Source organism: Panthera uncia, chromosome B4 (assembly GCF_023721935.1).
Source record: "Panthera uncia isolate 11264 chromosome B4, Puncia_PCG_1.0, whole genome shotgun sequence".
Lineage (NCBI taxonomy): Eukaryota > Metazoa > Chordata > Mammalia > Carnivora > Felidae > Panthera > Panthera uncia.
Window position 1 is genome coordinate 73,798,169 of NC_064809.1, and position 25,161 is coordinate 73,823,329.

Here is a 25,161-nt window from a genome sequence, read left to right on the forward strand (position 1 = left end):
TTATGGTTCTCTTCTAAAAGATAAAGGAACTACTTTACTAAGATTAAATGCAGAAGAGCTCTGAATAAGGAAGGACAAAATACACGTGCAAATAATTCAGTAGGAAAGCATGCTGGTTTTGCTCATTTCCAGAGCAAAACACTCCCTTTTTGAGCATTGGAGTCTCCTTTATATGTTTCCCATTAGTCTTATATCTACCTCCCAGGTTCTCTGACTTGGAGCCATAAAGAAAAGCACCTGCTCTTTTGTCTCCTGGTTTAACGCTGAGATACCTTCAGTACTTGAAATTTCCAGAAAAGAGGTGACCATGTGGTGTGGGGCAGGGGTAAACAAAGTTCAGCCAAAGAACCTAATCTCATCTACAGTCCATTTTTGTGAATTAAGCCTTCTTGGATACAGCCACGCCCATTCGTTTATGTACAGTCTATGGCTACTTGTGATTTACAACAGCAGAGTTGAGTAATTATGGCAGAGTTGAGTAGTTGCGACAAAGCCCACAAGCCTACTACAGTTGACCCTTGAACAACACGGGTTTGAACTGTGTGGGTCCACTTAATACACAGATTTTTTTCAGTAAATACCATATAGTACTCTGAATGAGTTTTTTCTCTTCCTTACAATTTTCTTAATAACATTTTCTTTCCTCTATCTTATTTTATTGTAAGAATAGAGCATATAAAACAAGTAGCACACAAAATATGTGTTAATCGTCTGTTTATGTTATTGGTAAGGCTTCCGGTCAACAGTAGGCTGTTAGTAACTAAGTTTTAGGGAAGTCAAAAGTTATACACAGGTTTTTGACTGCATGGGGAGGGAGGCTCCTCTAACCCCCCTATGTTGTTCAAGGGTTAACTGTATATTCACTATCAAGCCCTTTGCAGGAAGAAAAAATTCCAACCCTTGTTCTAGGGCAAGGACCAAGGTGAAATCTGGAGTTGAGGCACATAAAAAGTAAATAGGGCCTGTGTTTGGATCTCTAGCCCCTCACCCCTAGAAGTACCCCCCTGGTTTTCCACACTGAAAGTTCCCAACTAAATCATTGAGGATCAGGGGCATCTGGGTGGCTCAGCTGGCTAAGAATCCGACTTGATTTTGGCCCAGGTCATTATCTCTTGGTTTGTGAGTTCAAGTCTCACGTCAGGCTCCATGCAGACAGCAGAGCCTATTTGGGATTCTCTCAGCCCCTCCCCTGCTCATTCTCTCTCTCTCTCTCCCTCTCTCTCTCTCTCTCTCTCTCTCTCTCTCTGTCTCTCTCAGAGAGAAAGAAAGAAAACTTTAAAAATAATAAATAAATAAATCACTGAGGACCATTTCAAATCCTTTGTGGAGCCAGGCAGGATATGCATAAGTAATGTCATTGAGTATATGAGGGTAGAATTCACCTGGAAAAGAAGCCATGGACTGGGATCCCAAGTGTGGGCAGAAATATCACCACCTGCATCCACTGGTCCAGTAGCTTAATTTATTTTAGTTACAAACAGAAACCAAGAACAAGTCTCAGTACAATAAATTATCCATCCCCATCCCTCCTGCTAAAGAAAGAATAAAAGGCTCAGAGAGTCTTAGGTAAAATTCTTCCTTTGGAGGTTTCCCTTTAACATCTGAAGGCGGCGGGGAGGGATAGTTTCCCTAAGGACCTAGACAAACAACCCTCTGAGGACTCAGGGGAGAGGTCCCCCTCCGGCACTCTGTCTCTTCCCCAAGAAAAACCTCTCTACCACCATCTCCCATTACCCCACAAGAGTGGGCCCAGATCACTGTAGAAGAGTTTGGGAATGGCAGGTAGGAATGAGTGGTCTCCCTGGATACAGGTCTTACAGCTCCACACAGTGCCTGGGGCTATCCCTCAAAGGGAAAGAGTGGTCAAACTACAGGGACTCCCCAGCCAGAAGGAAGAGGAACCAGAGCTAAAGGGACCCCAGGGTGGGGGAGAGGGAGGCAATACAGTGCATTTCATCTTAGCTCATTTCTGGTGTTTAAGGAGCAGAAGAGGGGTGACAGCTTTCCCTCCAAGGCCCTCCTACTGTGGGGGAGAAGGCTGCACATCACAGACTCTACCTGACCCCCACCACCCCCAAGCTGCTTCCAGGTAGATACTTGGAGCTTCTAGGAGCCAGGACTGACCCTGGACAGAAATCAGAGCAAAAGGCTGAAAAGGTGCCCCTCCCCTTCCCCAGTGCTGTGGCGAGGCTGGCCCTCACTTACACACGTTGACCCACTCTGTGACCTTGCACTCATCACACAGCACGTAGCAGCACCAGTGGAAGCGGCAATGACAGCGCTCGACTCGTGTCTGCCGGAGCAGGTTGTGCCCACGGCCACAGCACAGGCTGCCACAGCCATCCAGCAGGCGGCTGGTCTTATTGCAGGCCCGGCCCCGAGTGCCCGGGGAGCCCACGGCAGGGTCTCGCTCACAGAAGTCAGGTGACTTCTCAAAGTAGACCAGCTCTCCTGAGAGGCGACGGGGACGCAGGCGGGGCTGGAAGGCTCCGGAGTTGCGGTTGTGGGTATCGATGAAGATGGCCCGACCCAGCCGCTCCCTCAACGCCGCCCCCACTGCCCGGAACTCTGGGGCCGCCCTCCAGCAGGTCTTGAACTGGCAACTGCCCGACGTGCCATGGCACTTGCATTTCCGCTTCAGGTTTTCAGTCACCACCTAGAGCGGCAGAGGGAGGCGAGGTGAAGGGGACGGCAGCAAATGGGCAGAGCACAGAGGCACAGGAGAGGGGAGGGAACAGAGAGCACAGGGAAGGATAAATATAGGCGAGAATGACCATGGAATATCAGAAGAGAAAGGGCACTGAACCGCTGGCTAATAGCCCAACTCCCTCATCTTCTGGCAGGAGGACTGAACCCAGAGCAGAGTGATTTGCCCATCTTTAATCACTAGCTGGTGACAGAGACTCAGCTTAGGGAACTAGGTGGTAACAGAACTCAACTCCAGTTGTCCAGACTCCCAGTCCAGTGCTCTTTCCAGAGTGAGCACCAAAATGAGGAGTCTGACCCAAAGAACCCCTAAATTCTGTAGGGAGGCAGCTGTAATAATAGCTATCTATCGTGTAATGAGCACCTACCGAGAACTAAGCACTCTGCCGAGTGCTCCATTTGCTAGCTCCCTCTTAATGACAACGTAAGATAGATATCATTAGAGTCTTTTTACAGATGCAAAACTGAGGTTAAGTAACTTGAGGTCATCCAGATGGTGAGTGGCAATCACCCACCGCATCTCCTCCTCTCATTCTGCTGTGCCTCTCAGACTCTAGCCAGGCCTCGAAAGCTAAGGAGACCCAGGACAAGTTGCACACACATACCTGTCGCCCCACCCTGTTGTTGTGGATTCGCATTCTTGCCTGGATGTCCCGGGGAGCTTCCCTGGAATCCAAGAAATCCCGAGAGAACTTCTCTCCAAAGTCCATGTCATGGTTACAGCCACCCCATTCCCATGTGTCCTGGGGGCCAGGGCTGGGGCCTGAGCCAGGGCCAGGACTGGGCAGGGAGTGGGGGAAACTCTTGCCCCGGGACAGTGCCTGCAGCTGCAGTAGTTTGGCCCTCAGCCGATCCTGCTCACCACTGCCCTTCCAGCCGCAGCCGCAGCTCACCAGCTTGCCCAGGCTGCAGGCCGTGGCTACCGCGTGCATGACCCCTGCAGCCAGCATGGAGAAGGAAAAAGCACTCTCCCGGAAACCTGGGGATAAAAAGGGTGTGACGGGGGGGATAAGGTTGACAGGCAGCTGAGAGGGGGGAGGTGGAAGGAAATAAGCAGCCACCCTTCAATTCCAGGAATTCCTAACTGGATCCTGACTTTGCCATTTACCAGCTGAATAACTGGGGAGAAAGTCACCGAGAAGAAAGGGAACAGAAGCACAGAGCCTCAGTTTCCTCATCTATTAAGGGCAGGGGTGGGGGAGTGGGGGGTGGACTGAAGTGATCTCTGAGGCCCATCCTGGTTCGGTTACTCTGGGATCTGCGGGTGTGGATGAAAGAGCTAGCTTGAGGGCAAGACCCCAAGGGTTGGCAGGTGACTGAGAGGGAGTCCCTGAGGTCTTTGAAGATTCGTTCACCGAGTTCTACATCTGAAAGCCTTAGAAATTCCCCAGGGAGCTTGGGTGGTGGGGTGGAAGCCGAGACCTTTGGGGGGGGGTGTCTTTTTTTTCCTAAAGCGTCTTTTAACCAACGTTTGAAGCTTCCAGGGCTGGGGGCATCTCCACCACCCCAATACCCCCAAAGCACGGGGACTGTGGAGCTGTCCTTCCCCTTTCCAGTTTCTAGTTTTATATTTGCCTTTTGAGACTGCCCTTTATGTTTATCCTAACCTGCTATTACTCTATAAAATGCTGGGAGGGGGAGAGAGTGAGGGTGATTTTCCCTACGGCCCTATTAAAATATTGGCTTCTTTGTTATGTTTTGGGGGTCACATAGGCTCAAGATGACAACCCTTTCCCATGCTTCCCATTTGGGTATCAAAGCCTACACCAGGCCCTGTAGGGAAGGAGGGGTCTCTCACTTCCTTTGTGGTAGGGGCTTCCTTGAGCCCTGAGAGGATGAGAGACAGCACCTCTTTAGGGGCCGGGCCTCTCCCACCCCAGGATGCAGGGCTTCTGGCCCAGCCTCCCGACCCCCCCCCCCCAACCTCCACCCTCCAGGGGTGAAGCTGTTTGCACACGTCTTGGGAATTCCCCCGCAGATGGCAGCTGCCTATTAACCCCGTAGTCCCTGAAGTACTGCCCCCACCCTGGAGCTGAGCGCAGAATGGATCTTTACTCCTCCAGGGAGGAAACTCGGGCATGGCCTGGCAAGAGGCAACGATGCCTTCCAGACCATACCTCCCAGACCAGACCAGCAGTGACCTGTTCTTCGCCCCTCCAGCCGTTCCTCACCTGCTCAGGTGAGAGCCACCTGGGGCCCCCACAGCACAGAGGAGGGGGCTGCTCCCCGGCTTCAAAGTCATCAGGGTCTTTGTTCCCAGCCTCTGCTCCTGGGAACCCCAGCAATTAGGGGAGTAGGTTTAACCCTTAAACGGTTGGGGGCGTCACCCCACCCCCGCTGAGGCTCTGGGGACACCAGCCTGGGCTTGTCCCAGCGGAGAGGGAGAGGGGAGCAAGTTGAGGGAGGGAATGGGGGGGACGTTTGAAGCTTCCAGGGCTGGGGGCATCTCTTCCTCACAGGTGCAACCCAGACTGAGCCTGGTGGAGGCAGGAAAGGGGGGCCCTAGGGTAGGAGAGCAGCGACCCAGCTGCCTTGCCGGCAGCACGCAGGTGGAAGTCAGGAGCAGGGGCCCAGACGGGTGGCCAGGCCCAGCTCCGTGGCTCCCGGGGGGGGAATTCCCAGAGAGGCCCCTCCCCGAGTCGTGAACCGGTCCCTTCCCGCCTCCGCTCGCCTCGGCCTGCCCCCCCCCCCCCCCCCGCCCCCAGCCCCAGAGGCGCAGACCCGCCCGGCCCGGCTCACCGCGCTTGAGGATGGCGCTGTGGTGCGGCAGGCGGCCGCCGCCCTCCAGCGCCGAGCAGTTCCAGCGCTGGTCGCGCAGCTGGTGCTGACACTCGTGGACCGCGATGTGCAGGCCCTGAAGCGCGGATGCCGTCACGTCGGGGCTGCGCAGGCACAGGCCTAGCTGCCGTTTGCTCAGGCCCGACAGCGTCAAGCATACGGTGTTGGCGGTCAGCGGCGGCTCGCCGGGCAGCTTCAGGCCCAGAATCTCATTGCTGAGGGCCCTGGGAAAGCAGAAGGCGTTTCGGGGTCTGTGGTCCAGGCCGCGCGCCCCCTCCGACTCCTCCCGTCCCGGGTCGGTGCTTGCAGCCTACGGCTCTCTCGAGGGCTGGGTGACAGGGGGGAATTGCTCACCGACTGCACAACGCCAGAAACAGGAGACCCGCGAAGCCCGAGGGCGGAGGGCGCGGCCGGGGCTCCTCCGGCATGTCGAACCCCGGGCCCGAAGGCCCCGGTGGGCAGATCGATCACGGCCTGCGGGACAGAGAGACTTGGGCGCTGGGAATAAGGTGGGCTCCCCCGAGCAACCAAGGATTCCCAACTCACCAGTGCCACCCCAGTGACCCTCCACATTCCTCCCCAAACAAAACAGTAAGAATCATCCCTTGATTCCCGGTCCCCCGCACCCTGCAGGAAGACTTAGGGGCCTCGCAGCTCGGGCTTATGCAAGCGCCCCTGGAGCTGGACCCAGCCAGACACAATGCCCGGCACACAGACACACTCACGTGCAGACTCAGACACACCGACTCACAAACACCACTCCACCATCTTGCCCCCCGGGGCTCCCTCTTTAAGGGCCCCAGGACTGGCTTCTCTCGCTTTTAGGGTTAGGGGGCAGAAGTGGGAGGCGGTTCTCCACCAACAGATCGCAGGATGTGGGGGAGGGTCACCTCCAGATGCTGTCGAGGGCAGGCACCCTCCGTGAGAAAGGTGGAGGAATGGGCTCCCAACCCCTCTCTACCCCCTTCTTCTGCAGTTGGGAGAGAGGGGAGGCTCCAGGTGCGCCAGACAGGGAGGGGACCTGGTTCCCGCCTGTAAAGGACCGTAGCTCAGGCTGAGTCCTCTTCCTCCTCTGTGTTACCTTTCCTAACTAGTGTTCCCCTCCTTCCAGACGCCCGTCTGTCTGGTCCCCTCAGGTCCCAGCCTCGGTCCCCAACCCTTTGCTCTCGCATTCATTGCCCTTCAGATCTGGAGGTATCCCTTTATTTGCTGTCTTCATCTCTGGCAATATCCCTGGCTCTCTCGGTGTCTCCGTGCCCCTGTGGGCGGATGCGTGTCTGTCTGTCTGTCTGACTGCCCGTGTGCCTGTCTCGGCCGCGTGTGCTCGTCCCTGCCCTCCCTGCTTTCCCGGCTCCGATTACCTCCAGCTGCTCTGGTGCGGGGTCGCCACCGGCAGGGTTGGGTCGCCTGGGCTCGGGCTTCTCAAACCGTGGGGAGACTGCCTCGGGTTCTGCCCCCTCGGCAGAGCCGCATTCTTCCAGGGTAGGGCCACTCCTCTTCGCTGCTTCCCCAGCGCCGCCGCCGCAGCCGCCGGGAGGAAGGGAGGGAGGAAGGGAGGGAGTGATCGAGAAAGCTAGCGAGCGGTCTAGCAAAGAACTGGGGGCTCTGGCTCTACTCTACTCGTGCCGAGCTCACAGGCGGCTCTGCTGCGGCTGACAGAGTTGCGGCCCCTCCCCGAGCCCCGGGCATCCCCACCCCACTCCTCGCACCCCCCGCCTTGACCCAGGGAGCGCAGCCGCTCCCCCTCCTCCCAGCCTACACACACACCCTCTCCCCCGACGCCTGGGTTCACGCTTGGCCCCACTGAAGGGGGTGGTGACCAAAGTGCCTCTCACCTGCTCTGGGTAGCCAAGTCTGCAAGGAGGGTGCAGGGACCCAGACTAGGGAGATAGGAGCCTGGTCCCAAGTGGTCATTTCTCTTTGCCTCAGTTTCCCCAAGGAGAGCGGGATGGCTGGAGAGTGCCTTTGACACGATGAAGCTGGAGCTGAGAATCAACTTCTCTCCCTGGACACTGCTGTGCAGAGCCCTGAGCCAGAGCGCACCACAAGGCACTCAGAGCCGGCAGGAAAAGCTCCCTTCTGGGTGGCTTGGCTTCCACCCACCTCTGAGCTCTGAGCCTGCCCCTTGGGAGGGGTCAGCCTTGGCCTCAGAGTTTGGTCCTAGCAGAGGCTCGGGTAGCCCCAAAGATCTTCAGCCTTCTCCTCTGCTTCCCTTGGCTTCCAGGCATCCTTGCCTGCGGAGTTCTCCTGCCCTTCCCAGGATCCCCCAGTCTGTACTTGGAGTGGCCCATATCGTCGCTCCATGCTTTCAGACGTGCTTCACATGGAATGAGGAGGGCCTTGGGATCTCAAACAGAGCCCAGCCTGAGGACAGCCAGGGAAAGAGTCCCATCTTGGGGTGCACAGACCAGGACAAACCACCTTAGGGAGCTCCAGTGGCAGTGAAGGGGTTAGGCGCCACTGCGCTCCTGCCTGACTCACCCTCCCAGCTCTAACCACTGCGGGCTATTTTTGCCAGAGAGGGGCCCCAGGCTTCCCAGCCGCCCCCCGCCCCTGCCAGACCGCAGCCCAAGGCACGACTGGCCCCGCGCGCCCGAGGCTGGCACGTTGACTCAGAGACAGGCCCCCTGGGGAAGCAGAGCCACGGGGCTGAAACCCACAGCCACAGTCATCTCTTCCTTGGTGGTGGCCATGCAGCTCGTCTGGGCAGCCAGCCTCCAGCCTGTGCTGCTGCAGAGCCTGCCCTGTGCTGCAGGGGGCACTGTTGTCTAGGGGGCAGAGCGGTCTGAGAGAGGTCAGTGACTTTCATCTGCCCATGTATTTTTTATTGACCACCTTTATGTACCAGGTCTTGAGTAGGCTGGGGAGGTAAAAGTGCCCTGGTTCCTGACACTGGCCAGCTCTGACCAGAAGAGGGTTGCTTTTCTTTGCTTTTGCACGTCTGGGGGCAGGGAAGCAGGAGAAGTAGCCCTATAGCCCCTGCCTCTTCTTCCTGTTTAGAGGCCAAGACCCAAACCATGTGTGGCTTTTGAGGCCACCAGAATCTGCAATCTCAGTAGCTTTCATCCTTACACCTGGATTCAGCGATCCTCGCCAACGTCCTTGTCCTTCTGCCTGCGTGTTAGCCTGGGACTCCACTCAGGTCCCTGGAGGAAGGGGACAAGGTTTCCTATGCTCCTCTTCTCTTGTGGAGACCTCTCGGACGTTTTTTCTGATTTTTTCTTCTGATTCTACCCTTGTCAGGCTGTAGTGTAGTCAGGTGCCAAGGAATGGCCAGGGTCAGAACTACTACCATAGACTTCAACTTCTCAGTGACTCCAGGGCTCCCCAAGCTGGTCTGTCCAGGGGTCCATACTCCTGTTCCCTCTCCATGCAGAAGCTCAGCTCTGGGACAGAAGGCCACAGGCAGGCAGACTGGGTGGCCTGAACTGGCCCTCAGTGCCCTTGGCCCGACCGGCTGGCCTGAGCACTGACCCGCAGGCGGCTGGAGGGTGGTGGAGCAGGCGGGGTCTGGAGAGGGCTGCGGGTACACACCCATTGCCTAATACCCCAAGCACGCAGCCAGCTCCAGGAAAGGGGAGGGGCGGGAACCAGAGAGACCTTGACAGGGGTTGGGGCCATGACAGGAGGGGGAAAGTGAGGGGCTGTCATTACTCTGGGGAGGGAGTGGGAGCAAACTGGTCCTCCTTCCCTTCGATGAGAAGACTGGAGGGCTGCCTTCCCATCATGAGGATGGAGGGTGGGTGTAGCAAGAACAATCTGGGAAGAACACTGGAGCCCTGGAGGGCGGGGGTCAAAGAGAAGAGTGGGGGCCCCCGGGAGATTGGGGGATCGAGCAACCGAGGCGGTGGCTAATGCAGAGCAAAGCCTCGGGAACCTCCTCCTCCTCCCCCCCTCATGTTTGCCTTGGCCCGGGGTCCCGGGTGACTCATCTATTGCTGAGCCGCTGATAGGGGCGGCCAGGCCCGGGGAACCCAAATTATAGGCCCAGGAGGGATGGATGCGCCCTCAGCGGTGAGCTCAGCTGTGCTGCCCACCCTCCGCCTGTCACGCCTTCTGTTGTAGCACCACAGGCCACCGCCCGGAGGCACCAAAGGGTCCACAGTCCGACTGTGTCGGACTCTCAGGGAAAACCCCAACAGTTGAGCGGTTGGCCCCAACAAATCTGTGGGATTACCCTAGAAAGAACTTTGCCCCCTTCTCTACCAGAGGCTGATGCCTTCCCGGCCCAAGGAGGCAGTGCCGCCTGCTGGTGCTTCAAAGGAAGGTAGGCTCTTCTGTCCGTGAACTCTCAGCCCTAGTTCCCTGCTTCCTCCCCACACCCCCAAAATAAAGCCCCTTTTCCCTCTAGTATCTCTCTCCCCTGTTCCTGCTCCAAGGAGGTGCTTTGCTACTGGTTTTCTACTTCAAGCCTTTAAAGTTATCCGTGGTCAAAAGTGATAGAAAAACAGAGCAAGGTAAAGGAGATAGGTGGTGGGATTCCGCTTTATATAGGGGGATGGGAAAGGAAGTGAGGGAACCCACGGAGATATCTGAGGACGGGCATTCCAGAAGTCAGAAAAGCAGGTGCAAAGATCTGGAGACAGGAACTCATTTGGGATGTTCAAGGAATTAGCAACTAGGCCAGTGCCGCCAAAGGGAGGAAGCCACAGGGGAGATAACTGGTGCGCAATGAAGTGAGAGGACAAGGAAGGAGCAAGATGGACCATATAGGGCTGTGGAGGCCACTGTAAAGATTTTGCCTTTTTCTTTGAGTGAGATTGGGGAGCATTGGAAAATTCCCAGCAGAGGAATGAAATGATCTGACTTCTGTTTTGGAAAGAATGCCTCTGGCTGCTCTGTGGATAAGAGACTGGGTGGGGGGGGGGCGGGGAGCAAGATGGAGTGGCCATTTACTGAGATGGGACCACTGAAGAAAGACCTGGTTAGGATGGGGAAGAATCAGGAGTTCAGTGTTTTCTGTTTTTTTTTTTTTTAATGTTTATCTATTTTCTAGAGAGAGAGCATGAGCAGAGGAGGAGCAGAGAGAGGCGGAGACAGAATCTGAAGCAGGCTCCAAGCTCTGAGCTGTGAGCCGCGAGATCATGACCCGAGCTGAAGTCGGATGTTTAACCAACTGAGCCACCCAGGTGCCCCAGGAGTTCAGTTTTGAACATGTACATCTTGATATGCTAATTCAAGTGTTAGGTGTGCAAGTCCAGTTCAGGGTTAAGGGCCAGAGATATAAATTAGGGAGCATGAGACTGAATAGATCACCAAGAGAATGAGTGTAGACTGGAAAGAAACTCCAAATTGAATTGGTGTACACTCTGAAGCTTAGAAATTGGGTATACAGGGTGCAACCAGATAGAAGACTGAGAAGGTGAGCAGCTAGGGAGGTAGGAATGGTGTTCTAGAAACCAAGTGAGAAAGTATTCCAAGAAGGAGAAAGTGTTCAACTCTGTCTGCTGTTCCTTAAAAGTCGGTTAGGATGAGAGCCAACAGGTCATGGATGATTTTGATCAGGAGGTGTAGCAGATTCAAAGAGGCGATCGGGGTGGAAAGAGGGAATAAAGAAAAGAAATTGGCGCTAGTGATTAAAGCAGCCCTTTTGAGTAAAGCAGCCCTTTTGCAGTAAAAGAGGGCTGAGAAATGGAGCAATCTCAGGAGGTAATGTGGCGTCGAATGAAGCTTTAGAGTTTTTAGAGGGGAGATATTACAGCATTTTGCCTGCTGATGGGTATGATCCAGCATAGAGGTAAATTGAAGAAACAAGAAAGAAACAGGACAATTGATAGAGTAATGATTTGATCTAAATAGAAATTTGGGCCAGGTCATTCATAGCATGACTCAGACTTAGAGCCCTTAGAGCCCACTTTTCGTCACTACTCCTGGTGGGTGGAATGGTAGAACAAAGGATACCAGCTCGTCTTTTCTTTCTTCCCACCTCTGCTTGTCACCAGGAGCCACAGAAAGGGCTTCCTGTCTTCCAGTGCATCTCCAGCTTCCATGGGGTTTAATCAATCCACAGGCCAAAGCACATGGCCCAGGCCCCAGTGGGAATAAACTCCTAAGGGATGAAGGACAAGCTGCCCATGGTACTTTGTCTATTTACTTGAGCCTTCTGTGCTGGGTGCCCTCCGTAGAGACTACTGGATTTTGGATCTGGGGAGGATGCTGGACCCAGAACATCTTGTCTCTCAGGGTCAAATCCTTGGGAGGGTCAGGTGCACTGGACTGGGCAATAGGCCTGGGAAGGATATTGCCCTCAAAAGTAACCTCCATCAGGGGGCACCTGGGTGGTTCAGTCAGTTAAGTGGCTGACTTCTCAGGTCATGATCTCTCAGTTCATGAGTTCGAGCCCCACATCGGGCTCTGTGCTGACAGCTCAGAGCCTGGACCCTGCTTCAGATTCTGTGTCTCCTTCTCTTTCTGCCCCTCCCCCCACTTGCACTATGCCCCCCTCTCTCTCTCAAAAATAAATAAACACTAGGGCTCCTGGGTGGCTCAGTCGGTTGGGCGTCTGACTTCAGCTCAGGTCATGATCTCACGGCTTGTGGGTTCAAGCCCCTTGTCGGGCTCTGTGCTCACAGCTCAGAGCCTGGACCCTGCTTTGGATTCTGTGTCTCCCTCTCTCTCTCTGCCCTTCCTCTGCTCTGTCTCTCTCAAGAATAAATAAACATGATTTAAAAAATAAATAAATAAACACTAAAATAACAAATTAAAAAAAACCTCCATCAGGCTTCATCTTGGTTAATAAGCATCTCATTTAAAATGGAGGTGCCCTTGGGGCACCTGGGTGGCTCAGTAGGTTAAGCATCCGACTTCCGCTCCTGTCATGATTTCACAGTTTGTGAGTTCGAGTCCCTCATCGGGCTCTGTGCTGACAGCTCAGACCCTGGAGCCTACTTCAGATTCTGTGTCTCCCCCTCTCTCTACCCCTCCCCTGCTCACACTCTGTGTCTCTCTGTCTCTCAGTATAAATAAACGTTAAAAAAAATTTTAAATAAAAAATAAAATGGAGATGCCCCAAGAAGATTAATTAAACTTATCAGACATGGACTCCTTAGAGTGATTTCCCTGCCTTTAATGGGATATCTGATCATTTCTGAGGCTTAGAACTCTTCAGGATCAGACCTGGGTACATACTCAGTTAGAAAGCACCCTAAAAGCAGGGGAGGTGAAAAAGAGAGGATTCAAAAGGGAGACAGAAAGATCCTAAAAATCATTTTTAATTATCTGTCAATTTTGAGATGGGGTCCATAGCTTATTGTATTGCTACACACTCACAAAAGCTGATTAGGTGGAAAGAGCATTGGCTTTGAGTCAAAAAGAGTTTTTTAAAGTTTATTTATTTTTGAGAGAGAGAGAGAGAGAGAGAGAGAGAGAGAGAGAACACAGGGGAGGGGCAGGGAGACAGGGAGAGAGAGAATCTCAGGCAGGTTCTGAGCTGTTCAGCACAGAGCCTGACTCAGGGCTCGAACTCATGAACTATGAGATCATGACCTGAGCTGAAATCAAGAAATCAGACACGTAACCAACTGAGCCCCGCAGGCACCCCAGATCTGAGTTTTAATTTGGGTCTACCAACTTGTTCATTTTTTTTAAGATTCTAATTTTGAAGCTTACTATTTATTTATTTATTTATTTATTTATTTATTTATTTTACGTTGGTTCCATGCCCAAAGTGGGGCTTGAACTCAGGACCCTGAGATCAAGAGTCTCATGCTCTTCCCACTGAGCCAGACAGGTGCCCCTAAGATTTTGTTTTTAAGTAATCTCTACACCCACTGTAGGGCTCAAACTTACAACCCCAAGATCAAGAGTCACATGCACCAGCGACTCGGCCAGACACGTGCCCCATTTATTCATTCATTAGCTGTGTAGACCTTGGACAACTTCTTAATCTATTTTTTTTTCCCCTCTGTAAAGTGAGAGAGAAGAGAGACATAAGGGAGGAGGTCCTCCCTCCTTGCAGGGGCCATTTGTGTGTGGTGGTAGGGCATGATGACAAAGCTGGTGGTGCTCCCCATGCCCCAGTACAGGGGACAGCAGCCACTTCCTCTTCAATAGGAGGCCAAGGTAGCCTTGAAGCTGAATTGGAGTCCCTGGGAAAAAAGAGAAAAGCCTACAATGGAGGAGATGCTTGCAAGCATTCGGGATATCTCAAATGTGGTGAGAGTGGAAAGAGCCAGAATTTTGCAAGAAGAGAGAAACTTGGCAGAAAAATCCAAAAAGAAGCAGACACGTGGAGGCACAAGTTCCCTATTCTGGGTTCAGCTCAGCCAGCAACTCTTCTCTTCCCAGCCCTCCCCACCCACACGCACACCTGACACCCACTCCACTGCCCTTCCTGAGCCTAATCCACAGAGACTCAGCTACTCCAGGCTTTGTCCACCTTGATGCCGCCTTGGTTGCAGGCTCAGTCCCCTCCCCCGGTGACATGCACATGTTGATACATGCCACAGAGTGACACACCATAGGGTGACACAAGGTATACACGGCGAGAGTGACACATATATGCATAGTTAATCTCCCCACACACACACACTCATCCACCCATCCACCCACCTCCACAAACAGTTCCAGACACTCCATCCCTCAGTCAGTCTTTGGGTCTTTCCTGACAGTGGCCGCCACCTCCTTCCCGACACATAGATGATGCACTGCCCCAGGTGGTGGCTGTGACAAGATGACTCGACTGATCCCTTCTGACCTGAGCTACATGCCAAGATTCTTTGGAGTTTCTCTCCATGAGGACACACACGAGTGTGCACCCTCAGAACACACTCACATATTCTCATATGCATTCACCCTTGCATTGTCCCACTTAGACACACACACACACACACACACACACACACACACACACCCCATAGTCACTTGTGCACTCCTACCAGCCCACAAACACAAACTGCCGCGGTCCCCGGTTTTCTCTCTGGTGAACTTACCCCACAAACCCATCCTCAGGATTTCCCTGACCACGACCCCACTCCCAGTCTCCCCCTTATCCTTCCCTGTCCAGCCGTCGGGGGTTCCAAAGCAGGAGGCGTCTCCCCGGAGTCGCTGCCCAGAATCACAGCTTTCCTTCCTCTACTCAGGAGTGGGGAGAGAGAGGACGCCAGACGGGCCCAGGGTGACGTCGAGGGGACAGCCCCACAGCCGGTGGTGGCGAAGCGGCTGGGCTCCCGGCAGACTCTCCCCTTAGCACATTGTCGCCGCGCCCCCTGGCGGACGCTGGTCCCCGACGGGCTCCGGACGCGAAGAGGAGTGAGGCGGGCGCGCGTGGGAGGGCGTCCCAAGGGGAGGGGTCGGCGGCCAGTGCAGGCCCGGAGGCGGGAGCCACCGGGCAGGGGGCGGGGGTGAGCCCCGACGGCCAGCCCGTCAGCTCTCGCCTCAGACGGGCGGGAGCCACGGCCCCGCTCGCTGCCCATTGTCTGCGCCCCTGACCGGAGCGCCCTGGTGCCACGGTGCGGCCCGGCGGGCAGCCTCCTATCGTCACTTCAGCCAGCGCCGCAACTATAAGAGGCGGTGCCGCCCGCCGTGGCTGCCTCAGCCCACCAGCTGGGACCGCGAGCCATGCTGCCCGCCGCCCGCCCCCAGGGCTGTTAGAGCCAGACTGCGAATTCTCGCCACCGCCGCCACCGCCGCGACCCGTCCCACCGTCGCGGGCAGCAGCCAAAGCCGCCCCAACTTCAGCACAGAGCAGGCGAGGCCGGGCAGGCCATGGGGCACTGGGCGCTGCTGCCCGGCTGGGTTTCTGCTACGCTGTGGCTGGCGCTGGCCGCTCTGCCCGCAGCCCTGGCCGCCAACAGCAGTGGCCGATGGTGGTAAGTGAGCTGGTGCGGGGTCGCCACTTGTCCCGGGGCGCAGAGCCAGGGGCCAGCCCCAGCCAGCTCCCACGCTCTGGGATCCGTCCGCAGACAGGCTCGCTCCACCGCACTGACTTCCCTCTGAGACACCGAGGGGCGCTCTGGAGCGGAGCTGCCCCAGAGACTCTAGTTCTGAGGAGGTGGGGTGAACGGTCCGCCCGCGGCGGCCCACGATACTCCCTCCAGGCAGGGAGCCCACTCCCATCTGGCACCGCCCTTCTCCCTTGAGCCCCAAACCCAGCCTCGCGGGGGTAGCCACACCACGGGTTTCCCTGCCTCGGAAGCGAAGGGCCAGGCCAGCGCTCAGAAAGGAGGCGAGAGGAGGGTGGGACTCCTGAGCATTTCACCCCTTGGGTGGGCATGGACTCCAGGCCAGGATTTCCTTGCCCAGGCTCCCGGGGAAGCAGTCTCTCAGAGTCAAGGTGGACATCTAGTCTTCAGGTTTCCCATGCCTCCCCTGTCCAGTCCCCAGGCCCAGGGTCCTGAGCGGCCCTGCACAACACTCTGGACGCCCATTCCTTTCAAACCAGTTAGCCAGGGAGCTCGGAGTCTTTACCTCATTATTGATCTCCTGCTGCTCTCTCAGGCAAATAGTCCCAGGAAGAGGACAGGGTAGACACGATCTTTTTGCTTAGGGAGCAGGTCCCCTACCAGAGCCTGAGCTCCTACCACGCATCTCACCAGGGGCATCGTGAACGTAGCCTCCTCCACGAACCTGCTGACCGACTCCAAGAGTCTACAACTGGTGCTCGAGCCCAGTCTTCAGCTGCTGAGCCGCAAACAGAGGAGGCTGATCCGCCAGAACCCGGGGATCCTGCACAGCGTGAGCGGGGGGCTGCAGAGCGCTGTGCGAGAGTGCAAGTGGCAGTTCCGCAACCGCCGCTGGAACTGCCCCACGGCTACGGGGCCCCACCTCTTCGGCAAGATCGTCAACCGAGGTGGGTACCCAGGAAAGCGACACTTCCGGGACCAGGGGAACGCAGGGTCACCCGCAGGGCAGGGGCGGGCGAGTGCAGGGAAGATGTCCCAGGCGCCTGCAGGGTTCCAGGATCAACCCGTCAAGAGCTTCGTGCCCAGCGCCAGCTCTACCAGGCGTTTGCAAGCCGTGCACCTCCGGCGCGAAGCTTAACTTTTCTGCGCCACTGCCCCAGCAAAAGCGAGTTCTGAGTCGTGGACGCCGGCTCGCCACCGTCTCCCCGGCCCCTCTCAAAGGCGCCTGGGAAGCTGATCTCCGCGAGTGTGTCTTGCCTCCAGCCCAGCAAGGTTTGCATCGCCGACAGGGGCCGAAAGTTTGGGGCGCGGAGAGGTCTTGGCAAGTGCAGAGTTCTTCCCCTCCCCTCTTTTCAGTTTTTCCCTCTGGACCTGCCCCACTCCCACTGAGGAGCCAAATGCGCCCTGAGTCTCAGGAACGCGTGATTACAAGCGTGGACAGGGTTGCGTGCCCACGCACGTGCTTTCTCTAGGAGATCAGCTTCCCAACCCAGCCGGCCGCCGGCTCTCGGGACTCTAAGGGCGGAGTCAAAGGTCCCAAGCCCTCCACCGAGGAGGCTGGCAGCACCCCGCGTACCCCCTCGCTGATCCCCGCTCCCTTCTCTCACAGGCTGTCGGGAAACGGCGTTTATTTTCGCTATCACCTCCGCCGGGGTTACCCATTCGGTGGCGCGCTCCTGCTCAGAGGGCTCCATCGAGTCTTGCACGTGCGACTATCGGCGGCGCGGCCCTGGGGGCCCCGATTGGCACTGGGGGGGCTGCAGCGACAACATCGACTTCGGCCGCCTCTTCGGCAGGGAGTTTGTGGACTCCGGGGAGAAGGGGCGGGACCTGCGCTTCCTCATGAACCTTCACAACAACGAGGCTGGCCGCACGGTGAGCGGGCTTGAGGGGCTCCGCACGGAAGCGGAGTGGCGTGGCAGGGATCTCCGAGTCCCTGAGCAGTGGCTAACCTCGAACTTGGGGAGTGACGATCGGTGATAAGGCCAGGCGTCAGAGTAGGGAATCAGGAGAGGACGTCCCGAGGATGCAGAGGATGCAGGAGATGTGGAAGGAAGGCAGAGAATGGAAGAGATAGTGGCTGAGGGCAGGTAGAACTGAAGACATTAGAAGTCATGGAGCCCGTGGAATGTATTGCCTGCAGCCCTCCGTTGTACAGATTAAAAAAACGAGGTTTGGAGGCCGAGACCACTATCCCGCGTGGAGCAGTTGGGCCTGGGGTTCAAATCTCGGCGCGAGGGCTAAGCCTGGGCCTTTGCTGAGGTCCTGGCAGGGTCCGGGAGGGGGCGGTATCTGGGACGGTGGTGGCTCTGGCCCTGACAGTGCCCCGGGACACCCTTTCTTCCTCCTTCCACCCAGACTGTGTTCTCTGAGATGCGCCAGGAGTGCAAGTGCCACGGGATGTCGGGCTCGTGCACGGTGCGCACGTGCTGGATGCGGCTGCCCACGCTGCGCGCCGTGGGCGACGTGCTGCGCGACCGATTCGATGGCGCCTCGCGCGTCCTCTATGGCAACCGCGGCAGCAACCGCGCCTCGAGGGCGGAACTGCTGCGCCTGGAGCCCGAGGACCCGGCGCACAAGCCGCCCTCCCCCCACGACCTCGTCTACTTCGAGAAATCGCCCAATTTCTGCACGTACAGCGGACGCCTGGGAACGGCGGGCACGGCCGGGCGCGCCTGCAACAGCTCCTCGCCCGCGCTGGACGGCTGCGAGCTGCTCTGCTGTGGCCGGGGCCACCGTACGCGCACACAGCGCGTCACCGAGCGCTGCAACTGCACCTTCCACTGGTGCTGCCACGTCAGCTGCCGCAACTGCACGCACACGCGCGTACTGCACGAGTGTCTGTGAGACGCTTCGCGGACTCGCCCCAGGAGCGTTCCCCTCTAGCCCACCCGGATACGTGCCCACCCAGTCCCTCCAGCCACAACCCCCGCGATTCATACGTACGCGATCATTTCTCCCACCTCCTCCTACCGGGGGACTCCTGAAACCACTTGCCTGGGCCGGCATGAACCCTCTTGCCATCCTGATGGACCTGCCCCGGACCTACCTCCCTCCCTCTCCCGGGAGACCCCTTGTTGCACTGCCCCCTGCTTGGCCAGGAGGTGAGAGAAGGATTGTTCCCTTCCCCGTGGGGGTCAGCTTCTGACCGTGTGGCTCTGCTTCCTCCACCGCGCCAGTGACCCCCCCCCCCCCCGCCTCTCTCCCTCCCCTTTATCCTCCGTTTTTTCTCCAGATCTTCTCACGCCCTTCCCATTCTCCTGCCAAGGGTGCAGACGCTGAACACACACCTGGACAGCAGGGCCTTTCTCCTCCCCACCTACAACGGAACCGGGAGGTTCTAGGGTGAAAGGGCAGCTGTGGTGATGTGGAAAAGGAGGTTGGGGGACCCAGCAGAAATACCCCCATTCTCCCAGCCTCTGTCATGGAGCCATTGAACAGCTGTGAGCCATGCCTCCCTCACCCACCTCCTACCCCTTCCTGTCCTGCCTCCTCATCAGTGTGTAAATAATTTGCACTGAATCGTGGATACAAAGCCACGAGTTTGGTTGTTGTAAATAAAACTATTTATTGTGCTGGGTTCCGGCCTGGCTTGCAGAGACCACTTCCACCCCACCCCAATCCCTCTCCCTTCTCCTCTCCTTCTGCTCTCCAGCCTCTTCTGATCCCTCTCTTCCTCTCCCCAATTTCTCAAAGATGCCGTTGCCTACCGGAATCAGCATTTCCTTCCATTGTAGCTATTAGTGGCTCCCCTCCCCCACCGATGTAGTATCTTCCTCCGCAGAATAAAATTTCTATTTTTATCAGTGACTTGGTGGCTTCTCCTTGAACCCAGAACACACCATTGCTTGCCTCTCTTAAATAGGCTACATTGTCGGGGGACTGGTTTCCCCGCCCTGCAAGAAGACCCTGAGATTCTGACCCTTGCATGACCTTAATGAGGACCCTGGGGAGCTAGGTCGTCAGAAGAACCTGGCCAGGAGCCAGGACACCCTGCAAGATTCTTCTTCCTATTTGAACACCAACCGGCTGTGTGATACTGGGCAAGTCCATAACTGCCTCAGTTTCTTCCCTTGATGAACGGGGATTAAACAAACAGGCAAACAAACTGTAAGCCTGCCTTTCCTTTCTGGAATTGTGAAAATAGCTATACCTGAGTGAAGCCATGACCCTGTTCTGAAAAGAAACCAAAGAAGAGAAAGCCAAGCAGAAAGGGTGCTGCTGTAGAGCTTTCGGCCCCTGAAGCCTATTGGCTTCAGCTGTGGTCACGGCTTATTAGGGCCTTATCACGTCCTTATTAGGACCCCAGCTCCCAACCTGGGGCTCAGGAGGATCCAGGTGACAGGTGATGGGTTCTAGCACTGGACCCAAAAGCTCAGAGACGACAGTGGGGGAGAAGAAGGGAGCTGGAGGGCTAGAATCCAACTAGAGGCTAGGGCTTAAACCAATGTGACCAGAAGGAAACCCAAGTGTGGTCCATAACCACACCATTAAGTTAGTCATTCCCATAAAGAGCCTGAAAGAGCACTGTTACTAATAACGCTCATACCTCCATGTGCACATTCACCAGAGTCGGCAGGAGTACTAATCCTGCCCACGCCCTGAACCTATCTCTAACCCTAATCCTCTGCCCGTCCCTAGATCTAGGTCTAACCTTAGCCTTAACCCTAACTTCAGACAACACTAACCCCTTCCTAAGCTCTAACGCTTGTCCCTAATCCTAAAACTTCCCCCCAGGGGAGGACCTAAAGGGCAGGGGAGCTATGAAGCACCCCACCCCCCAAGGGCAGCAACTGATCCCAGATGGCTGGAGAATTTCCCCCTCTCCCTAGGATTCTTTTGCTGTGGTAGCTGCCTCCCACCTCTCCCTGGATGTGTGAACTCTGACCCCTGTTGGCCTTTGGGGTATGTGTGGGGGTAGGGGAGTGGAGCCAGGAGCTGCTCAACCCTGCAATGACATCCCTTTCCCTTTTTCTCCATCTGCCAAGCCAGCACCAGCTTAGCTCTCATGGGCAGCAGAGGGGGAGGAGTAGAAACCTTATTGATCCGGGGTAGAAGGCACCTCTCATAAGCCTTGGGTTTCCAGTAAAGAACCCCCTGCAGAGAATGTCCAGTCTATAATCCAATGAATTATTAGATCCCCCAGCTCCCAAAGCAAGAAGTGAATGGGATGCCAGAGGCAGGAGAGGGGGCTTGGGCCCCTACTGGACGATGCCCAGAGTTGGGGAGAGGCAGCGTTTGGGGAGCTGAAGGGTTGGCAGCTGTCCCCAAGCACTCTCACCTGATTCCTAACTCCAAGAGCTGGAATGGGTATCAGCTTTCAGGCCTAGAAGCTGGGGCCTCTGAGCTGAACTGACACACAAGGGCTGAAGAAGGGTAAAGGGAAGCAACGAATCCTGTTCTGGCCCTAATTAGCCTTTCAACAAATCTGTTGTTTTCTCAGCCTCAGTTACCTTGTCGATTGAACAGGGATGGTTGCCAGTGCTTAGTCCTCTCCTTCAAGAAGGTGGTGAGGTTCAGATGAGCGTCATGTACGTGAAAACTCTGGTCACTTGAACACTTGCTGACGCTTCTTCTGTGCCAGGCGTGTGCCAAAGGCTGGGGATACAGGGATGCGTGAGCCCTCGTGCCTACTTGGAGAAGTTTATAGGGTGGCCAGGGAATCAAGCACATTGACTGGTATTGTCAGACGAAGAAGGGAGTGCAGTGAAGGCTCAGCGAAGTGTAAAGCCCTCTGCACACCCATGAGGTTTGATGAAAGACTCCCAGAATCAGTCCTCTGCATGGGAGCCCTCGCTTCCAGGGGCGGGGACTTCAAAGTGGGTAAGGAAGTGCAGAATGAGGCTGGGCCCTCAAGGGGCCATGCACCAAGAAAAAAGGTGTGTATGTGTGTGGGGGGGGGCGGGGGGCAAGCAAAAGGGGTGTGGGATCTCTGCAAAGCATTACATAGAAGCTAATTCTTTTTCATGTTATGATCACCTGTGCCATTCTCACGAAGGGCTGTGCCTGGAAAGGTATCACCATAGGCAAGTGTTGTCAGGAATGGGCCTGATGCCCCAGCTCTGCCCTATCCACCCAGGCTACCCTTCCACCCACTTCTGATCTTCAGGTGCCAGGTGCCACACACCCAGGGGGATCTGAGGCTGCCAGGGACCCCGGACACATGGTTGGCCTCAGCGGGTGAGGGAGGCACTAGTCCTGAAATACCCTGGGGGGGGGGAGCGGAAAAGCTGAGAGGAGTGAGACGGCAGGCCTGCGCAGTCCCCAGGGGGTCAGCAAGCCGGCACCACACACACCCTGCCACACGCACCCTGGAAAAACCCTGTCAGTGGGGCTGCAAATACCCCAGGGTCTAGCACCCCCCCCTCCCCACCTCAGGCTGGCTCAGTCCTCCTCTCCAGGCTAGAGGGAGAAAAATAACAAAATGAGGAGAAAATAAGCTGTTTGGCTGTGGTGTGAGCAGGAATATCCATACAGAGCTGCCCACCACTCACCCTTACTCACTCTTTCCACACCCAGCCGGGGCGCCCAGCATGAGACAGACCACCCCCCTGCCCCCTCCCCCGTCTGGGCTAAAAGCAGACGCTGGTGAGCGAGCAGCAGGTTATAAATATGCCCAGGGAACTGCCGCCAACTCGCTCCCTTGTCATTCCCTGGGAGGGGATAGGGTGGGGTGGCTCCTAGGGAGGAGCCAGGGCTGTTCCTGGGGCACAGGAGGAAGTGGGGCTTCCAAGAGGCTACTGCACTTTTTTTTTTTTTTTTGCCCTTTTCAAAGGGAAGGAACCCCCACCACTTCATTTTTCCTGGGCATTTGCTCATCTGCTCAGAGGTGGGGTTCCATCCTTCCCGGGCCACACTGAGGACCTCAGAAGGAAAGGGCCCAAGGCCACCCCGTGTCACGGTGCAGCCCGGCATCACTCCTCTTTCTCACACTCACTTACCCTCAGCAAAACCAGAGTTCATTCATTCATTCAACAGGCGTTGACTGACGGCCTGCTGAGCACCAGGCCCGGGCATCAAAATACCTGTGAGCACAAGTGTCTGCACGTGTATGTGCACGCACGCACAGTGGCCGGCTCCCGTGTGTTCACACCAGCACCAGTCCCTCTATGGACTTCTTGGCTTTAACCCGGCAGCCTCATCAGAAAGGGTAAAGCTTCAGGCTCCTTCCTGGTTCTGCCTCAGAGTAGGTTGGTGGAGGTGGAGGGTGTTGAGTGCAGGGCCCCTAAACATTCCTGCTTCCATTACTCCCCAGATAAATGAAGGGTCCTTTTTCTCCTCCTGCTCAATCATCTCCCAATGCAGGCGCCATGCCAGGAGAAAGAGCCACTTTGTGGGATGCTGGGGGCCACCTGCCCAGGCTGCCAGAGCCTCCTGCCTCCCAGTCACTTGCCAAGTAGGTGCCAAGCTGGGCAAAAGGGGGCAGTGCCACCCTGGGAAGCTTCCAGTTCTCCTCCCCCAGGGCTGAACCCCTCCCCTCTCCCTCCTCCCTATTAATCCTCGGAAGTGAAGGGGCCGTCCCTGGCGGCCCCTCGGCCCTATTGTGGCCCCTCGCCCTCCTCGGCTGGCGTCTAATTAACTCCTCCTGCCCCCGGTTTTGTGTGCCCCCCTTACCCCACCTTGTCGGCCCCGCCCCTCCGCTCGGCCTGCTCCCCCCCACGGACATTCCAGCCCGGCCGGGCTGGTGTGCCAGGGCAACCAGGGCCGGACCAAGGCCTAATCCTCCCGCCGCCTGGCCCGGCTGGGGGAGCCCCACTCACCTCCCCGCTCTCTGGGGGCTGCCCGGCTCTGCTGCGGCGGAGACACACAATCAGGACAAAGGCGCAGCCCCCAGGGGGCTAACTCAGCCTTCACGCCCAGGTTGTGCGGCATTTGGGGAGTTTAATGAATTGTCCATCACGCCTTTCAGGGCCCGCCCGTCAGCCTGGATTAATCTTCGGAGCCCTGGTGGGGTAGGAGACACTAAGCCTGTATTTATTACTCTCCCATTGTCACTAATTGAGGTAATTATCTGTGACTCTGGCCTGGCCAACAATGCGGCATTCACTCCCGGGACCTCGATGGGCCTGGCTCCCACTCTCAGCACCAACCCTCCCTCCTCTCTTCTCCCAAACCCGCCAAGGGCTAAGTTGGGCCCTGGAGCATGTTGGGAAAGTGGACAATGTCCCACAATGCTTCACCTCTCAACCAGTGTCTCCCACAGCCACCACAATGGAGTCACAGCTAGGGAGAGGCCTGCCCCCCCCCCCCGCCAAAGTAGATGAGAAAAAGAAGGCAGCCTGTCTAGGGACAGGTTTGGCTGGCAGAGCCCCCAGGCCACAGAGGGGCATGTTTCTGAGCTCTTTGGTTTTCTGGACACTCCAGCTCCTTACCTCTGGGCTGGTGACACCAGGATCTCATAGGGTCCTTCTGTGGATCCACATGAGTGGTCATGTTCCTATAACCTCCAGAGGTCTAGAATATTAGGAGGCCCTAATCCATAGCAGATGTACTCTCAGGAGGTCCCTAGAGCTTCTAAAGCTGACAGTGTGGCTGTGGATGTGATGGGGGAGGTTGGGAGAAAGACTAGGAAAGGGCTGGTCAGGGAGCTCCGAGAGGGCAAGAGGAGTCATCCAAGGAGGCAGCATCTAAGGGTCACACTCATGTGGCCATGCAGCAACCATAGGGAGAAACTCGGATTTGGAGGGATGAACAGTGCCAAAGAGTAGACTTCTCATGGAGATGGCTTCCCAGGTCAAGGGGATTGGCTTGGCGAGTGTGTGTGTGTGTGTGTGTGTGTGTGTGTGTGTGTAAAAGAAAGAGAACGATAGCAAAAAAAAAAAAAAGATTTGGTTTTTGGTTAAGACTAGATGTCAAGCTCTTGAAGGCAGGGACTATGATTGTTCACTGCTGTTTTTCCAAGAGCCTAACATTGTACCTGACACATAGTAGGTACTGTCACATGAATGAATGGATACATGAGGCTGGTACTTGCAGTGGGGTTGGGGGTCTGTTGGCTCTGCTTTTCCATAGCTGCACTTAGCCTTTTCATTCTGTCTCAGCACTTGCTGGAAGGAAATGTCTAGACCATCCAGGGACAGTTCTTGGATGGGCACTCCTCCAACTGCAAACATTTTAAGGACCTTGGCCGAACACAGAACTACAGTCAGAACAGCGCCACCTTGTGGTGCCTCTTGGAAGAGCTCCTGGAGAGACCAGCAAAGAAAGCGGGGGTTTATCCCTATGCTGGAGTGGGGGCTGGAAGGACACCAGGCAGCAGCCCCCTCTCCTCCCATTTATCTGACCCTGAATTGCTGTGCCAGTGTTCCTGTTACACAGTTTTATCACTTCTTCCTACCCGCTGACAGCATTTGCTGGGAGCCTGCTCCAGGCCCAGCTTGTAGTGGATACAGAGCTAAGTCAAAGGCACTACCCTTAAGTAGCTTATGGTCCAGCAGGAGATTCCACAACATAACAAGACCAACGAAGGCCGTGATCAAGCAGCAGAGAAAACAATGCTATAGGTGTTGAGGAGGCAACGGGGACATTTGCAGCTCAAAACCTCTCTGCCCCTCCCCTCTTCCTCAATCCCTCTCGCTAAAGCTCAAACGTTTTATCCTTGCTTTCCAGAGACACTTCATGATTTGGCTCACACACATCATTCCAAGGTCCTTGCTCCTCTGAATTCCCCACTGACTCTGTTCCCCGTGAAAGCTTTGGGCTTTCCCACCTCTCTACCTTTGCTCATGCCCTGGAAAGCACCTCTTCCCCATCTCCCCCTGTTGAAACCCATCTCAGGTGTCCCTCCCTACCTTCAGCCCTTCTCATACCCCTTGGCAAAGTGGCCTTGCCTCCT

At 56.0% G+C, this 25,161-nt stretch overlaps 2 protein-coding genes across 2 annotated transcripts; one reads left to right on the forward strand and one right to left on the reverse strand.

The window, feature by feature from the left end:
- Positions 1–1,354: 1,354 nt before the first annotated feature.
- WNT10B (Wnt family member 10B) lies at positions 1,355–5,912 on the reverse strand. The gene is made up of 4 exons (XM_049627605.1): positions 5,839–5,912; positions 5,446–5,708; positions 3,312–3,685; positions 1,355–2,656 (listed from the first exon to the last, which is right to left on the reverse strand). The coding sequence occupies exons 1-4, from the start codon at positions 5,910–5,912 to the stop codon at positions 2,198–2,200; spliced, it is 1,170 nt and encodes a 389-aa protein (XP_049483562.1). The 3' UTR covers positions 1,355–2,197.
- A 9,277-nt stretch (positions 5,913–15,189) lies between these two features.
- WNT1 (Wnt family member 1) lies at positions 15,190–19,112 on the forward strand. Its single transcript, XM_049627606.1, has 4 exons — positions 15,190–15,293; positions 16,020–16,273; positions 16,936–17,201; positions 17,685–19,112. The coding sequence occupies exons 1-4, from the start codon at positions 15,190–15,192 to the stop codon at positions 18,171–18,173; spliced, it is 1,113 nt and encodes a 370-aa protein (XP_049483563.1). The 3' UTR covers positions 18,174–19,112.
- Positions 19,113–25,161: the final 6,049 nt, after the last annotated feature.

Coding starts and splice junctions, on each gene's coding strand:
- WNT1 (XM_049627606.1), top strand. CDS start 15,190: ATGGGGCACTGGGCGCTGCTGCCCGGCTGGGTTTCTGCTACGCTGTGG. Junction 16,274..16,935: donor CGGCAAGATCGTCAACCGAG/GTGGGTACCCAG, acceptor CTTCTCTCACAG/GCTGTCGGGAAACGGCGTTT. Junction 17,202..17,684: donor ACAACGAGGCTGGCCGCACG/GTGAGCGGGCTT, acceptor CCTTCCACCCAG/ACTGTGTTCTCTGAGATGCG.
- WNT10B (XM_049627605.1), bottom strand. CDS start 5,912: ATGCCGGAGGAGCCCCGGCCGCGCCCTCCGCCCTCGGGCTTCGCGGGT. Junction 5,709..5,838: donor TTTCTGGCGTTGTGCAGTCG/GTGAGCAATTCC, acceptor CTGCTTTCCCAG/GGCCCTCAGCAATGAGATTC. Junction 3,686..5,445: donor CAGCGCCATCCTCAAGCGCG/GTGAGCCGGGCC, acceptor TTTTATCCCCAG/GTTTCCGGGAGAGTGCTTTT.